This window comes from Ciconia boyciana, chromosome 1 (assembly GCF_034638445.1).
Source record: "Ciconia boyciana chromosome 1, ASM3463844v1, whole genome shotgun sequence".
Lineage (NCBI taxonomy): Eukaryota > Metazoa > Chordata > Aves > Ciconiiformes > Ciconiidae > Ciconia > Ciconia boyciana.
Window position 1 is genome coordinate 69,393,727 of NC_132934.1, and position 16,987 is coordinate 69,410,713.

At 45.0% G+C, this 16,987-nt stretch overlaps 1 protein-coding gene across 1 annotated transcript in view; it reads right to left on the reverse strand.

Annotated features, from left to right (window-relative positions):
• The window catches only part of CACNA2D4 (calcium voltage-gated channel auxiliary subunit alpha2delta 4), a 125,502-nt gene that overhangs the window by 73,548 nt on the left and 34,967 nt on the right, over positions 1-16,987 (reverse strand). Inside the window, exons 14-21 of the mRNA XM_072873295.1 lie at positions 14,734-14,811; positions 13,325-13,405; positions 10,809-10,883; positions 9,284-9,370; positions 5,673-5,744; positions 1,434-1,495; positions 689-756; positions 505-550 (exon numbers count right to left, since the gene is read on the reverse strand). Of these exons, the coding sequence (XP_072729396.1) occupies positions 505-550; positions 689-756; positions 1,434-1,495; positions 5,673-5,744; positions 9,284-9,370; positions 10,809-10,883; positions 13,325-13,405; positions 14,734-14,811 (569 nt within the window). The remainder of the gene's footprint in view (positions 1-504; positions 551-688; positions 757-1,433; positions 1,496-5,672; positions 5,745-9,283; positions 9,371-10,808; positions 10,884-13,324; positions 13,406-14,733; positions 14,812-16,987) is intronic.

Consider the following 16,987-nt stretch of genomic DNA (forward strand, 5'->3'; position numbering starts at 1 on the left):
TTCATATCCAAACAAAGCAAAACCATAAATTATGCTTGCTATTGAAACAGGGGTCATAAATCACCTCTGTGTTCACTAGAAATTAGGTCTAGGCTCATTTCAGAAGAATGCCAACCAAAAATAAGCTAGGATTTAAAAAAGCATTTCAATCTCTTGCCAAGCTTGCAACAAAATTTCCTGACAGGTTTGACATACTGTAGGTTTTGTAGCACAATTCTGAGCAACACGAGGAGGAACAAAATAAGTCTGAGCACAGAAGACTGAGGATAAGTCTCAGGAGATGTTTCCTAGCAGAGGGATGTGCCAGGCCTTGGTGGGATCTCCCAAAGGAAGAGGTGGAACTGAATTGCCTGGAGACAATCAGGTCTTTGCAGGTACAGCCCCTGAACAACATTGCTTTTTCTCTAGGCCACAGAGAGCGGTAAACTCAAGCCAAATTGCTGGGAACTTTGCCAAAATCTCATGACAAAGTCCTGTGTCATTGACGGGATTTCCTCCACTTACCATTCATTCGCTAAAGACAAGTCTGGCTGGAGCAGGTCGTGCAAACCTGAAACCAGATAATGCATAGAGTATTCGGTTAGGTAGCAGACAGGCAGATACAGGCTGTGAAGAAGCAGCGAAGCAGTGAGGCTCAGAGTAGCTACCTTGTCCCTTAGGACACTGTGGCAGTTCCAGATTAACCTACCTTCTTCCACTGAAGTGTTCCCCAGCAGAATGTACTCCCCGTGTCCCCTGGAGAGCACAACACCCAGGCTGCAGGCAGGAAGGAAAACAGAGGGCTTGTGACACTGCGTTCCCTGCAATTACAACCCTTAAAGACATTAACTCCCTCCACAGCTATTAAAGAAAAGAACATAATCAAAAGAGGATTAAGTGAGATCCAATTTCAGCACAAGAGGCTAAGGAACCTGTCTGTAGAGCTATGAGGCATTTTTGGTGACAATCTTTTTGGCCGGCATTGTAGGTTCAGGTCAACAATAACATTTCTCAAATCTGTGCCAATTTCAAACCATTTCAGCTGGAGGAAAAAAAACACACAAAAAAATTCTGCTTGATTTCTTATGTGATGTTTTATAATTTTCAGTTTATAACAATGTTTTGTTAGAGCCATACACCAGAACATATAAATATACGAGAACAATAAAACATATTCAGTGGAACTGAAAACTGAAGATGTCTCATTTGTCTGAAATGAAAGTTGTTTCACCTAAGGTATAGCTTTTGGACTCTGAACTTCAGATAAATCATAATATCCCTTTTGAGTTGACCCCAAACAATATTTTAATGGCTTTAGGAACAAAGAAGTCAGTTATTCACAGTGTTCTACTCATGAGTTGCAGCCAGTTTTATGAAGAAAAGGAATCAATTTGCTGTCCCTTGATGGCAGACTTCTGATACACTGTATTGGTACCATGTGAGTGCTTGCTCACCTGAAGGGTGTGCCACTGATGTCCGTGAAGAAATAATCATTGGTGAGGAAGAGAACTCGCTTCTGCAATAAGAAGAGCATGAAAATAAAGTGAGAGATCAGCTGACAGACCAAGGCATAGTGATGATGGGGACGTGGGATATACATCCCCAAGGCTAAGCAAGAGCAGTTGATCATTACCAACACTTCACACCCTGCTAGGGCTGGCTGGAGGCAGGGATGAATGTGCAGTATTCAGCATGTTCAGGAACTTGTGACTTTCAGGATCCAGGCAGCCACTCTGTCTTTCCATCTAGGGCTTCAGTTAAACCTTTCTTTGCTCTAGGGCTCCAGCATAGGCTGCAGGAAGGGGTGGGGGGAAGCTGCCCTCCTTCTCGCACCCTCCGAGCCAACGCGCTGGGGCCCTGCTGCTCGTTTGCTGTACAGAGCAACCTTGATGGCTTTGCACATCATCATCAGCCCAAGCAGGAGGGGGGGATCAGTGGGGCAGGTAGGAAGGAGAGGTGGGGTTGGAGGAGAGGCAGGATGGCAAACCTACCCACTGTGTGGGTGGGCAGCCGGAGCCAAGTCTCCCCACTCCTGTGGGAAATGCTGAGATTCCTGACATTTGCTTTCATGCCAAACTGGGACAAAACATTAACATATTCCAATTTTGTTAAAAAACATCAGTAAAAAAAAAATTGCATTTTCAAATTAAAAAAAAGTGCTGATTCAAATCCAAGCCATTTTGATTCACATGAAAATATTTTTTTCAGACTGACATTTCAACTGAAGACTTTTCAGATTATTGAAAGCTGCTTCAGAAGTTCAGCTCTTTGCCAGACTGGCCTTTTCCTGTAGGAAAGTGTTGATTTCAGTGGAACTGTTTTCCAAAGGAGAAAAGTTTTTGGAAAGTTTCTATCCAACCCTTATGCCAGTATATGAACCCTAATATGTTTAAAATCCCAGCCCCAGTCTGAAAACGAGGTGAGAGGATGTGTGTGGGAGACAGGGAGTGAACACAGAAAACTCAGTGTTCCCCAGGGAAAGTCGCGCCTGCTCTAACCTGCTCAAGCCGTGCTGCAGTGGAAGTGGGGCGAGCTAGTGCGAGCTAGGGCGGGCTAGCGCCAGCTCCACAGTGTGTCCCAGGTTTGTGCACACAGTGGCCGGGCTGATGGGGATGGGGGTTATTGTTAGGTGAGGAACTGGCAGACGGCTCAACCCCTTCCCCTCCCATCTCTCTCCATGCATGGCAACTGCGTACTGCTCAGCAACAGGGTCCAAGTCTTTTGCTGAGCTGAGATGTTCCAAAAGTCTTGTGATACCCCCCCAAAACACGGCATGGTGGTGTTTTGGTTACTGTGGGGAAGATACAAGAGGTATTAAGCCTCCCTTCCCTTGCCAGTCTGATCTGATGGTGGAGTTGAGGAGGCATGGGGAAGAAGGAGACCTGGGGGTGTAGGCCTACCCCTGGGGGAAAGGATGCAGTAGAAAATGGCCCAGGGGCACCACCACCCTGAGACCCTTTCCTTCAGCAGGGCTTGTTCTGCTCATCCTTTTTTCCCCTGACCTGCCCCTCTTGTGCACATGCAGCAACTCAACACTTGTGCCTTGTGGGAGGGGGGGCAAACCTCTGTTTGGGCAGCAGGAGGGGATGGGTGGCCAGACCTCCCCAAGACAGCTGGAGGTATCACCACTTATCCATGGGAAGGAAGAGAAGCAGAGGCACCCTTGAGCCAAGCGGGGCTGAGGGTGATCAGGCAGGACTTTCCTACACAGCTCAGAGCAAGGGAGAAGACAAGAACATGGGTGTGTTGGCACAGTGATAGGGTGGCTAACTACCAGCACCTGTGGTCTGGGAACACATGTATTTCCAGTTTTGGTATTGTCATTGTCCTGGCTAATGCCATTATCAGTGGTTTGCCACAGCTCCTACCCATATCCTCACTCTTTGGCTTTCACAGTCACAACCCTTTTGTACCCTAGCTGCAAGCAAAGGCATTTTTGCCACTAGATCTCTCTAACAATTGCCCCTTGTCTTTGGTCCTTGTTTTTCCCCCTCTATCTCACTCCGCTCTCAATACTTTCCCGAGATCAACCTGGGGAATCAACGTTTACGTGGCTGACAGAATAATTTCTATCCCCTTCACTCAGCCCTTCTCTCCACCGTCTGACTGCCTCATTCTCTTTGTTTCAAGGCTCTGTCAGCATTTTCTTTGTTTCAACGCTGCTCTGCTTCATCAGCTAGCAGAGTACAAGTGGGAGTTGCTAAGTTTCGCTTCTGGTCCTCGCTCCGTGTGTATTCTGATAACAGTAAAACTGTCACATTCTCAGCTTCAGTCTCCTGTTATGCTTCATAATGCTTGCAGAGTCGCAGAATAAAACAGGTAATATCTCTTACCAAGGCTACTTTTTGTTATCTTTTTTCCCTGAGTAGGGGAGCAGAAAGATGTCCCTAAAATATTGAACTAAAAAGGTATCTTTAGATGTCTCAGAAGAAATGTTATTGAGGGTGCACAGAGACAGAGAAAGAGAAGGAGGTTAAGCTAGCGAAATAAGCAATTTAGACTTACAAAGAATAGATCTTGCTGGAAAACCCCGATTGCTTTTCTGACAGAATAACAAAGGTAATGGATGAAGGGAATAAGGACATGCAATGTATCTGGGTTTATATAAAGCACTTGAAACAGCTTGTCATGAAATTTTATTCTAAAGAATCAGTTAAAGTGGGCTTAAATAAGATGTGGAGCGAGAACCAGATGCACTACTGTAAACAAAAAGAAACAGTAAACAACAGGGCATCGAGGGAAAAAGATCTAATGAGAGGAACAGACAGACTCTGTCTTAGGAGCCCTTATGTACAGTGATCTGTAAGACAAAATAACATTTCTCTGCATACTGAGAAAAAGTCCCAACAGCCCTAAAAACTAGAAAGACTGGACAAAAAGGAGTGGGAGTCACGTGGAAAAATGGCAACTGGAAAAAAATAGCCGAGAAACATGGAAACCAAGGCGGCTGTTCCGGCGCAGCTGTGGGAGGGAGAAAAAATGGAAGGGACAGCAGAAAGGAGATTTGGGGCTCCTTCTTCAGAAGTATCCCATTGCAGAGAATAGATGCAGAGCAACAGGGAAACAGTACTCAAATAATTCAGTGAAGCCCTGGTACTTGTGTACCAGAAACGATACAAGAGACAAAGGGAACAAAACTAATTGCTGAAGTGCTTGGACCAAAAAGCGTGCAAGTATTTCAAATGCCAATGTTGGCAATGCCCAGGAGAGGAAGGGCAAAGCCATTGACAGGTGCCTGATAGTTGCAAACACCAAGGATAGAGAAAGACAATTTAGTTACAAGATCTATCAGTACAACCATTCAGAGGAAATGGAGGGGTGTCTTCATTAGGAAATGGCATAATTTCAGCAGTGGCTGTGAGCAGTCTGTTTATTGGAATTGGTGCTGACTGTGGCTTAGCATGGGAGCAGTTCAGCCAGCCTGATCACTGAAAAAAATGCTCTCTGTAAAAGATGGAAAATTTTCCTGAAATATGGAAGACTTCTGGGCAGTGTAACTTGTAGGCTCTGGAATACTTCCTAACAGGAAACGGTGAAAGCCAAAATCTTTAGGAGAGTTAAATAAACCTGAATGAAAAAGTACCAGTGAATGTAAATGTACAAGACAATTTTGCACTGATTCCAAGGGAAGATGTATAACCCTACATTAGAGCTGGTAGGGAACGTTCAAAAGTCTCCATTTCACAAGGACTTTTCATAAAACGTCTGTAAATATTTGCATAGAAATTTAATCCTGGACCTGGATAAAGGAAATCGCATTCGGACAGAATGAGGGACAAAGTTTTCATGAGTGTTTTTGGGTAGGGAAAGGGAGTTGCAAAATAGCCTCCAAACCTCTTTCTGTCTAGGTCAGCTCGGCATAGTCTTTCCCCATTCTAAACTCTTCAAGATCTCCAATTCATTTCACAGCCCTATAAACAATGAACAACATGGTTTTTGGCTTTGCCTGGACAAAGTAGGGAGCTGTGAGGCATTTCCAATACCTTTGTAAGAGCAGAATGTTGGTAGGTATAAAGAGCACTTCTAATGATGCTCTATTTTATGTCTTTAGCACATGTGTTATATATGTGGTGAAACAATAAAATCCTCGCACTCAGAAATGCTGAGCATTAAAACCACATCCTTCGTGGTTCTTCAGCATCCATTTCCCATCCCCTCTCTTGTGTGACCTGAAAAGAAGGATAATTTCTTACCCCTTTATCCACAGGGACCTTCACATCCATAGAGAGGTAGCCCATTTCTCCATTGATCATGGCAGTTCTCAGCTGCAGAGATGAACAAGATTAGTATTAGTGTCTCCAGGCAGGGCAGGACAGGAATTAATAGAGCTGCTTGTCATTAACGAACAGGGGCTGGCAGAAAAGAGTGACTGTTTTCCGCCCCCCCCCCCAGCTCTTTCTTGCTTCTTTTAAACTGAGAACCTGTTCTCGGTGGTCAGGATCCTTGTTCAGCCAGGCTGATAAGTGACAAAGAATAATAATGGCTTATGCTGAAAGCTTGTTGAGATGTCTTTTTAGCGAAAGGAAAGGATCTGGAAGCTATGAAATTGCCAGTCCAAGTTTCAGACTTCACTGTTTGTCAGCCAGAAAGCCATTAACATGGTGCTTTGAGAGCCTGGAAGAGGGGACACCTGAGAAACCCACTAACTCCCCCAGACTGGTTCCAAAGATCTTGGACATTTTTTAAACTGATTTATAAATTATAGGCTGTATTCAGCACCACTTCTGAGGTGCAGCAAAGCAGCTGTTTAACACAGCAAAGCAAGACTGTATGATAGCAGGGTAGGCAGCAAGAATACAACTTTATTCAATCCAGGTTCCAAAGGCAAAATGTAATTTTCACAGTGACTCCCAGCGTCTTGCAAGAAAGAGCCAGGGAATTTTTCCACAAGTGCAGAGGCTTTAACTTTATATCCAGCCTGCCAGAGCATATCAACCTATTGCTTCAGCCTGGATAGAAAAAAAGGTGGGAAGTAACATATTCATTCACACAAATTGCTTCCTTACTTCCAGAGACAGGCCTCCATTCAGGTGCTGGCCAGTCTCAACTGCATTTGCTTTACAAGGCCACAGTTCTGTTTATTATGGCTGTTTGATGTGGGTTATTTACAGACCTAGAATATAAAGCTTGTGTTTCTCAAGGCCCACGTCTTGGAAATCAAAACACTGACTGGTACTATTACTCCTTTTTGGCTAAGAGCATTTGACCTCCTGCCAGAGCCACGGCATACTCTCTGTTCTGGTCTGACAGCCTGCAGCATTTTTTATGGGTTCTGGGTTTAGTTCAGATATTGTTGCTTCATCCATATCTTCTTGAATGTCAGGCATCTCTTGTTGCCCCATAAGGCAGTGGAGAAGTAAATCAGCGGATATCTGAGATCTCCTTGGATCTCCTCAGCTCCAGCTAGTCTGCACGCAGGCTACTTGTCCTGTGCCCAGCCCCCAGGTGACAGTGGCTGCAGGTTGGTGGCACAGTCCTGGCTTGCTGCTTCTTCCTCAATAGCTTTTCCTGCTTTGAGAAATCAGTTACAGTCCTGGTGTCTGGGAGCCCCCATAACGCTCAGTCCTTTTTTAGGCAGGACACTTCTGGCAACAGCTGGCCTCCACTCTGAAAAACGTGTAGCAGAGTTTGGACAGAGGGATGGTCTGGTGCATGCTGAAGCACTCGTTCCTGACACCCCAAACAGCAAACTCTGCTGCTGCAGGGCAATGAGCCTGTGCCGTCCCCATCACTGGCAGCGAGTGCTGCTGAGTCCTTTTCCCTGTCCACTTGTGTAGTTTCCAACCAACACAGACATACAGTTTACCTGAGGGGTCTCACAACACCTAGGTGTTTTGCCACTCAGTTTCAACATCATTGCAGGCTAATTTCTTCTTCAGTGGTTCTGTCAAGGCTGAAGAAAATGCTTGGGTGACAGCTGCTGGGGGGGCTCCCTCAACCCTTCCCTTTCCCCCTCACATTGAGAATATCCCTGTGTTGCTTTACAAGCAAGCCCAAACTTCCTTGCTGCCCAGCTGCAGGTAGGACTATTGTGCATCAATCGGTATTTTCCAGACAGTGCCATTTTCCCTCCCCTAGATTTCTTTTTAGCAGCTGGCTGTATTACACATCATTAGCACTTGGGCATATTTTTCCAGTCTGAATTTGCTGCTTATCAGTGTTGCTGAGATTATACTGCAACTGATGTTGAGTCTGTCATTGATCTAATACCATAGCTGCAAATCTGAGTGTTGAAATGTTGGCAGCTTTCTGCTGCAGTGGGTGTATCTTGAGAGTCTCTAGACTTGCTGAAGTCACACTGCAGATATCGTTTGTGTCACTGAATGTCTCTGTACCCTCAGTGACTGCAACCTTTCTTCCTTCTGGAAGATGCAGTACAGGAACACAAAGTGGCTTTGTTTTTCAAGCCTTTTTTGACATTTTTTTTCCACTGGATAGTTTTACTCTTCCTACAGACAGAAACCTTAGACTTTGCATCATATTTGCATTGTTATCAATGTTATTTGGTCAGACGGGAACCTGCTATCCAAATAAATATGACAGCAAAGCAGAGTCCTCTCATTTCCTGGATTTTTTTTTTTTTTTTTTGTAAAATAGCAAACTGGGTAAAGAGAAGCAGCTCTAAAAGTGGCTCCAGTGAGAGAGAAAACTGCAGTGGGAGCAGAGCTCCTAGAAGACATCAGCAAACCGACACAAAGCCATTGGCAACCTGCATCTTGGTGGTTCTACTGCATGTAAAGCCTCTTATTTTTGTCTTGCTTTCCATGTTTCACATCCAGTCCCGTTGTGTTTCCTTTCTCAGTTTGCCACTCTTCCACTTCCCAAGTTCCTTTGGTGTGGCCCTTTGTACTTGGCCTACACTAGCTACAGTAGCTACTGTGATCCTCTTGCTGGGCAGTTCGGTTGTCCCACCTGTTTAAGTGGATATCTATAACATCAGATCTGTTTATCTCAGCAGTCTCCCCTGTAATCCAGAAGCATGTGGCCCACAGCTAATTCTATCTTACTCCAAATTCAGTTCTTATCTTAGTAACTTAAGTATCTATTCTCTCCTAATTCTTCTGAGTAAAAGAAAACCAGCCACAGAGGAATGTCTCTACCTTCTCATTATATCTGGGTTCCTAGTCATGCAACGTGGCAAAGTGCAGCTGTTGAGGTGCATGCTGTTCCTTGTTTATCACTTTTTAATAATTTTGCTCAAAAGACAGTAGAGAAGGTATTTTCTAATCTTTTCCCTCTGGTCAGCTATTGTTTTCAGTGCCTCCACACCTGTGCAATAAGGTGGTTTCTGGAAACTTGTTTTTCTCAAGTGTCTAAGTCCCTTGTCCTCTTTGTCTATTATTAATAGTGACTGCAAGTTTTAGTCTCTTTTTTCCTTTCTTCCTTGTTGCAGATCTCATTAGTGGAGTGGCTTCAGCTATATCTCGCATACTACATGATGGGTAACATCATGGCACACTGCCATACTCCTAAGCTATCTTGGCTTTGTATTAAGGCAGCATTTGGGCCATGTACACACAGACTGGCTCCCTGGAGCACCCTCCACAGTGCTTCCTTCCTCCTGCCAGCGCTTTCCCTCCCTGTTCCATGAGAAGGAGAGGTCATACTGGGAAGGAAGACAAGCACTTTGTAGGGGAACATCATTCTTGTCCTCTTGTAGACCACCAGCCTCTCTTAGTCAGGGCCAGTCCGGCACAGAGAAGAACAGGAATGCCTGCTGCTCCCCTGCCCCTTCCATACAGGCACACAAAGTAATAGAAAGAAGGAGCTACAAAAAAGGGTAAATTAACTTTCTGATACTCACTATTTCATCCTGGTCTTCCCATTCCACCTCTGAGAGATCTACGCTGTTGTAGTTCGGCTTAGGCTTCAGTTTCTTTCCTTCTTTATACTGGCATTTATTAAAAAAAAAAAAAAAAAGAAAAAAAAGAAAAAAAGCCAAGTAAGTGACTAGATAACTTCCTAAACTAACCCTTTAAGAATTGATATCTAATTTGAAAAATAGGGGTGTCTCATTTATTCTCTGACTGGGAAGGCAGTGTTTGGCTGCAAATGCCTTCTCGGTCCCGTGCAATGTATTTCTTTATGTAGGCAGTGTGGGGCTAGGACAGTTCAAGTGGGAGAGGCTGTTCCAGGAGCAAGGGACAAGCAGGAACACAGGTAAACTTGCAGGTAAAGGCTACAGCCTCCTTTGTGAGAATATTCTTCTAAATAGATCGGTACAATACACTTGCCTCCCAGAAATCAGGTTTTCCCCCCAGCTAAGAGTGTAATCCCATTAACACTATAATGCCAGCAGGAGATCTTTTCTGATGGGACTTAGACATTGGCTCCACTGACAGAAAGGTAGGCTTTTCACCTAGGGCTGACTGATGCAAGAGAGCTATTTCCCTGTAATCTTCTGGGTGAAGGAAAAGGTGTGAAGCAGGCTAAGAGAGGCCAGTTTCAGGTGGAGGATAAAGCAGTGCCCTTGCCTAGCTTTGCCTTGCCCCATCCTGGAAACACAATGTGTCCCTTCTCTTCACCTAATGAAGTAACTACCTATGCCTGTGCTGTCCCTGTGCAAAGCTGCCTTTTTGAAGACAGCTGTTGTGAAGCCTTGCGGTGGCACTTTCTCTTGCCAGTAACCACACTAACGCTTATAGCTGCACGCAGGTGGATTTGTGCCGACAGGCACGTGTATGAAATGTAAAATCGTTGTGTGCCTGGGTATCTGAGTAACGAGGCCAGCTGTGTTTATGCAGACAGATGTGTGGTCTGGAGCTCCAGGTGGCACCGCGAGGGAGAAACGTTGTCCTTGTGTCCACTCCCTCAAGTCCCAGAAGGTCTTTGCAGCCTACTGGTCTCTAAATTGTCTCTGACTTAACATGTTATTAAGATTTGTGGTACTAGACCCTGCAAGCCTCAGGTTCCCAAAATGTCCAACACTACAGCTGCTGGGTAGCTATTACTGGGGTGCTACTCATGCTGAATCTTCTTGTAGGAGATACGCATGAGTGACGGGAGTTGTTTCTTCAGCCCTGCAGTGAAACCTTGCATGGATGCAGATACACGTGCACCCACAGTACAGCAAGTGCGCACAAATACAGCCCTCACATGCACTCTTACAGAGAACAGACAGGCAGGGTACCTTACACTTCATACACATGTGTGTGTGTGTATACATCTGTGCACGTGGAATTGATTTCTCTGGCTCTCATGCTCCTGGATGCCTCTATATCAGAGCCTGGTAGCCTTCACAGCTCAATAAAACATGAGAAATCAGGAGCATCCCTGAAAGCCACTGCTTCCAAGTAAGCAAAGGTTCTCAAATTCACAGCTATACATACCAAAGGACGGAGGTCTGGGTGTGAAAGGATGTAGCCGTTGTTGGTGTTCAGAAAGGCATATCCATGGACACCCAGCTAGAGAAAGATGCATTAGAATAATTAGTGCTTTAGGTAGAAACACTGCCGTGTAATGGGTGCCACTGATACCCTGCCACCACCAATATCCAGAAATATTTTCCTTTTAAAGGTATTGACCAGCAGAAAATAGGGTCCATCCCAAACCATATCCAGATTTATCTCTGGATCTCTGGCCGCTCTCTCCGAGCAGGCTGACTGTGCTTGGATGCACAAAAGGATGGGCAGGTAGTTGATTTGTGTACACATTCAGAAAAAGATGCCCTTATAGAGTCTGATGGTCCTCGTGGACAATTATCACCAGGAGGCAGGATAAGCTCTCCACAGCAGGCACAGCGGTGCTGCACATAAAATGGGCAACGGTAGGGAATGTCGTAAACAGTACAGAAACAGCGGTGACAGGTCTGTATGCCCATCACTACATATGCACAGCAGTGAATGAACAAGTAAGTATGAATCTCACAGATGGCTTCCCTGGAAACCCGGTCGGTCTTCAGAGGAGCTCTGCATTACGTTTCAGTGTTGGCAAGACCAGACCTAGCTTAGGCCAACTGTACAAGCCTGTAGTCTTAAAATGCTTTTTAAGGAACAGCATAATCTAACAAGAGCAGACACTGGCTGACCTGATCTGCAAGAGATTTCCGAGAAAGCAATTACTCGGAACAAGCCCATATATAATACAAATTCCAGCCAAACCCTGAGTTGCTAAAAACCCTCTGATAGCCTACACTTGCCAAAAGAAGAGGTGTCTCAAGGAAAACAAGAATGGCTAAGGTTTCTATCTTCAAAAAAGTGTTGCAACTTTATATTCCTACAGAGACAATCCTGGAGGGATAACAATAGGGAAGTGGGCAGGTAATTCATTTACAATCTGTCTATGCCTTTTTGGAGGGAATGAGTTCTGTTTCACACATCCCAGATCAAAACTTTGGACTTCTTCTATGTGAAAGAGTTTTTTGCAAAGCACACTGAGCTCAGCTCAGCGTGGCAAGAGTGAATCCAAGACATTGGATCAGGACTGCAGCAAACTTCCTTGTTGGCCTATTAAAGCTGAAATTTCCCAGCCCAGTAAGCGCTATCATAAATGTATGAGCTCTCAAGGGCTGTAACTCTGGAACTGGTCCTTTGTAACCCATATGCCAGGGGATTCAAGTTGAGGATTCTCCTAGGTTTCCAAACTGGTCTGGAGTTGGAAGAGCTTCTGGGAAGTCATGTCCTGCCTCCGATATAAAGAAATCCTTCAGATAATTTTCCCTCCTTCCCTGGCACTGCTTGGAGGAAAGACCAGTGCGCAGAAGAAAGATTATTGTGACACATGGCCTTTGAGTGACATGGAGGGAGGAAGATGAAAAAGTGTTAGTCTTACAGAGAAAATAAACGTGTATGAAAATTGAAGCTCCTAGACAAGGTTCCCCCAGACGCAAACGAGCTAGCTTTTGCATGCTCAGTGCATGCACCCCGACATTCATAGATCCTGGGTTGCCTGAAGGATCATTTCCTACAGCTGCATGTGAATGATCCGCCCTGCATCCGTGTCTGGAAGAGCCACACAAATTCATAGCTTCCGACAGCACTTTCAGTCCCGTGAGGCTTCAGCAATCAGATTTTGGACAACTGCCTAACTGCTAGTAGTCGTCTGATAGTTATTCAAGATAAACTAAAACTTGAAATGATGGCTCAAATTGCCTGCTTTCGTGGTGATCCTCAGATGTGCTTGCTGTCTGCCGGTGTGCAGACTGATTGAACAAAAGGTCACTGCACAGAATTTACAGCAGAAACCAAACTAAACAGTGCATCTCTGAGGGGGTTTCCTATGGATGAACATATTTTTTTAGATATATTGAACATAGAGCTAATGAAAAGCTGTTGGACCAACAATTCTGGAGGGCAAATACTCTATCTAGGTACAGCACAAGCGAGTGAGAGCCAACTTCCTGTGCACTGTCCTGCCAAGAAATCTTCATGCTGATCTGGAGAAAGCCATGACAGAAAAGTTGGCTCTGTGTAGTCCATTCAGTCCTCAGTTTTTCTGCTTGGAATATTGACAGTGAAACTAGTTTATTTTTTGCCAGCTGGCATGGCAGCTTTTGTCCACTGGGAACTGGATATAAAACTTTAATTCTTCTGAGAGAGTCTGTCAGATCTGTGTCATCTCTGAGGGATCTAGGTTGGTGACCATCAAGATGCAAAGGCTCCATGACCTGTTGCCAGTCTACTGGATCATCCAGTCCTTGTGTTTCTGAAGCAGCCTAAGAGAGCTTCTACTAGTGAATGATTTCCCATGTGCTGTATAGAAACCACACATCACCACATCCAACATCTCTTGCTTTATGCTCATAGTTCTTCCTACAGGCAGAGGAATGATTTTTCAGCCATGCCCATGGAAGAATGACCAGTGACTTTGCCGTGCAAAATAACAAATTGCATTATCTCAGTCTTACCTTATACCGTGGAGCAAGTTTTAACAACTCCCTCAGTGGTACATCAGAGCCCACCACTCCCAGGAGAATGCCATGAGATCGCTTAAAAACAAAGGAGAATCCATTTTCAGAAGCAAAACTTTGGTAGCTCTCTACCTGACTGCACATTACTGCCTTCCTACTGGTCTTTCACATGTTCTCTCTAGGCTTGTATGAATATATTAATTCAAAACCAACTAACATGCCTCAGAAAGTCTCAAGGAGTTGCTCCAGTGTTTATGGAGAGGAACATTTCTACGCAATACTAGTCAGCATTTCTGACTATGATTCAGAAGTAACATAAAATCATGACAAGAAGTTTTGAGGGCAAAACCCTGAATTCAGTATCTCTAAATAACAGTAAGGGCAAGGCAATCATGCAGAACAGCATGGATCAGTTGATAACTTGGGCCAACTAAACCAAATATCAAATACAAAATTGTTAACCTAGGAAAAAGGAATGCAGGAAATCCCCAGGAAATGGGGAACTGGTTGTTTAATAAGCATCTGGGGAGCATGATGGAAAAATGACACACAGGCTCCCGCTGCAGCGCTGTGCTAATACAGTTTAAGGCCAGCCTCAGGTGGAGAAGGCAGACAATCGTTTGTAGGACCCAAGTGAAGAGTTTATCCCTTGTACAGCAATGGTAAGGTACCGTCCACCATTTTAAAAGGATGCTGAGAAACCAGAAATGGTATGGAAAAGAGTGTCTAAAGGGTTTCAAAACTCAGAGGAAATGCCCTTATCAAAGACACCTAAATTGTTCAACCTTTTTATCTTATCAAAAGATAGGCAGGTTTGACTTTATTGCTGTGTAGAAGATGCTTACCAGGAGAAGATACCAAAGGGTACCGGCTTTTTAATCTAGCAGAGAAAGCCATTATGACAGGAAGGTGAGGCCAGACAAATTGAAAGTGGAATTTAGACATCAGTTTTTAACAGGGAGTGAGAAACCACAATGGAGAGCTCAGGGCTGGATGCCTTTCTTCAATGACACTTTTGCCAAACCCAGGTTACTGGGCTTATGAAGGACCACCTATATGAAATGTAAAGGTCTGCAATAAAATGCACCGACTAGACAAGGTAATGATCTCTTCCAGCCTGAAGCTTTATGGGTCTGCGAATTAGGCTAGGTTTGAAAATGGAAAGGATAAAACAGGGAGAACTGTCATATTTAAGGGATATTTTGAAGAAATAGGATTCAGAGGAAATGACAGGCTATCATTTTGTCAGATAAATTATCAGCCGCACATCCTGCCAGAGGTCTACTGCAGTCCCTAATGGCCAGCTCTTCTTTCAGAGACCCATTGGCTTGAAAACCCTGCAAAGGTCCACTGCATCCTTTCACCTCTGCTGGCTGGAAGGAGAGCGAAGCCTGCATTGCACTCACCGTCTCGTTCTTTTTGCTGAAGACTGGCATAGCCACTGTTGTCATGAGCAACAGACTTTGAGCCTGAGATGCAAAGAGCTGCCACAGAACAACGAGCAGTGTGTTAGCAAATGCTATACCACAGATAACCCGAACGAAAGGCACTGGAATTCCCAAGGACCCCAGATGTTGATTACAATTAGCCACCTCCTTGCCTCTCACACCCCTCTAAAAACAGATGGCAACACTTTTCAATACTCTGTATCCAAGAGGATCGTGGGATGGATGCTTGCTCGTGTGGGGTGATGAGGATGGGATGAAAGCCAGTGAAATGTGTTGAAGCAGGAGAAATTAAAGAGCTGTTTTAATGAAGAGACAGGAACCTGTAGAAGCGGTGGCACAATTTATACCCGCCAAGCATTGGGAGTATAGACATGAGCACTTATGCAACAAGCGTAAAAACCACCAACACAGGGAGCACACAATAGAGAAACGCAACACAAATATGAGAAAAATCACAAACCAGACATCATCTATATTGCAAACACATGAATATCACGAATGAGAAATGCCACAGACAAATATTTAAAAGGCACAAATACACACAGAGCCTGCTTATATATACTTGTTACTCAAGCATCTAAGCTTAGGAAAAACAGAAACAAAATCATGATCCAAACAGATACAACATGGTGAGCTATCTCTACGGGGGATACAGGACATGCACGTGTAATGGGGTAACAGGTGCTCCCAGTACTGCAGAAGACAGATGCTCTAAAAACACACACGGAAAGAGGTAAAACACACAAGACACATGCAAAGGAGTCTCCCAAACACGCCTAGTATCAAAAGGACCTAATCCCTCGATGCCAGTAGCATCCTCCTTCCATCTCTCATTTGGTCAAGTAAGTAGCAAGGCAAGAAATGACCTCCTGTGTCCATTACTGTACACGCTAGGAGCCATAAAGGAGCCAGTCAATAATCTATGCAGTTGCTTGATGGAGATTTCAGCCTGGTATCTTGAGTTACTGGTCTGGATGATTCTGCGTGGAAACTTCCCACTCACAGCAACACTCACACCAACACACAGCAAGTGAACCTCTCTGGCACTTACCGGACATACGGAAGAAGAGATCTGGTGAAGTAAGCTACAGCACACTTAACTAACACAGACACCCCTACCTACTCTGAACCAACAGCACAGCACAGCTCTCCAGTACATCCAGCATTTCCTCTCCTCTTCTTGTCAGTGTCAGAGGGCTCCTTCAGTGCTGCAGCCCCCACCCCCCTCCAGATGTACAGGCCAGCTGTGGCCGTGAGCGCTGGCACTGACACACCAACTGGCACAAGGGAAACAGCACGCTCACAAAACACAGGGGTGCATTTACCTCCTCAGATTGTGGCAGCTAGTGAGAGACATGGATGAACAGATGAATGAATACACGAATGGAGGAATGGATCAAAGATGGGAGAGGCTGGGGCAGAGGAAGTGAATGGCAAGCCAAGCCCAGAGGTAAGAAAATAAATGCAGCAAACAAATCCCTGTGGCTGCCTTGGGAAGTGTGACACCACACACCAGTGCCAGGGGTGGCATGCCTGCTATTAGAATAAACTTGTTGGGTAGCTAGTAGCATTTCTGGAGGTTTTGCTTAGCACGCTCAAGTACCATGTCCCCAGCTCTCACTTGGCACGGCTCCTGCAGCAGAAGACATCCCCACATCACCCTCACAGAGCTAGTGTGCCACAGCTGCAGCCTCAATGGTCAGCCACAGCACAGAGGTGAGGGACAGTCTCTTCCCATGAGAGTATAGCACCTATGCACCATGATGGTGCAAGCCTGGCTGCCTTGGAGGTATTTCCTGGGGTTTGTGTGGTCTTGACTCTGAACACGGCATCAAGCACCATCATGTGTGACCTGGACTTCCATGTTTCCTGCTCAGTACCCCTAGTTTTATTCCAACTCAGAGAGTTCAGGTTTCTCACTGTGGATCTTAAAAGCAAAACCTGTGGGTTCTCCCCAGAGCTGTGGCAGACACCCTAAAGCTGCTGCTGGCCAGACCTGGGCTAACAACTTCAGTCCCACAGTGGGATGGGAACATTCTCAATGTTTCTAGAAGATTTTTCCCCTCAGATAGTATAACAGTCCTGAGACCTCAGGTTTGTTTCTGGAAGAGAGGAATCTGACTTCTGATTAGCTCTGTCACACTTATGCAGACACTTCTCTGTGGTGAAGATTCCAGTGTAGGAAAAAATATTTATCTCCCTGAAAGCACAG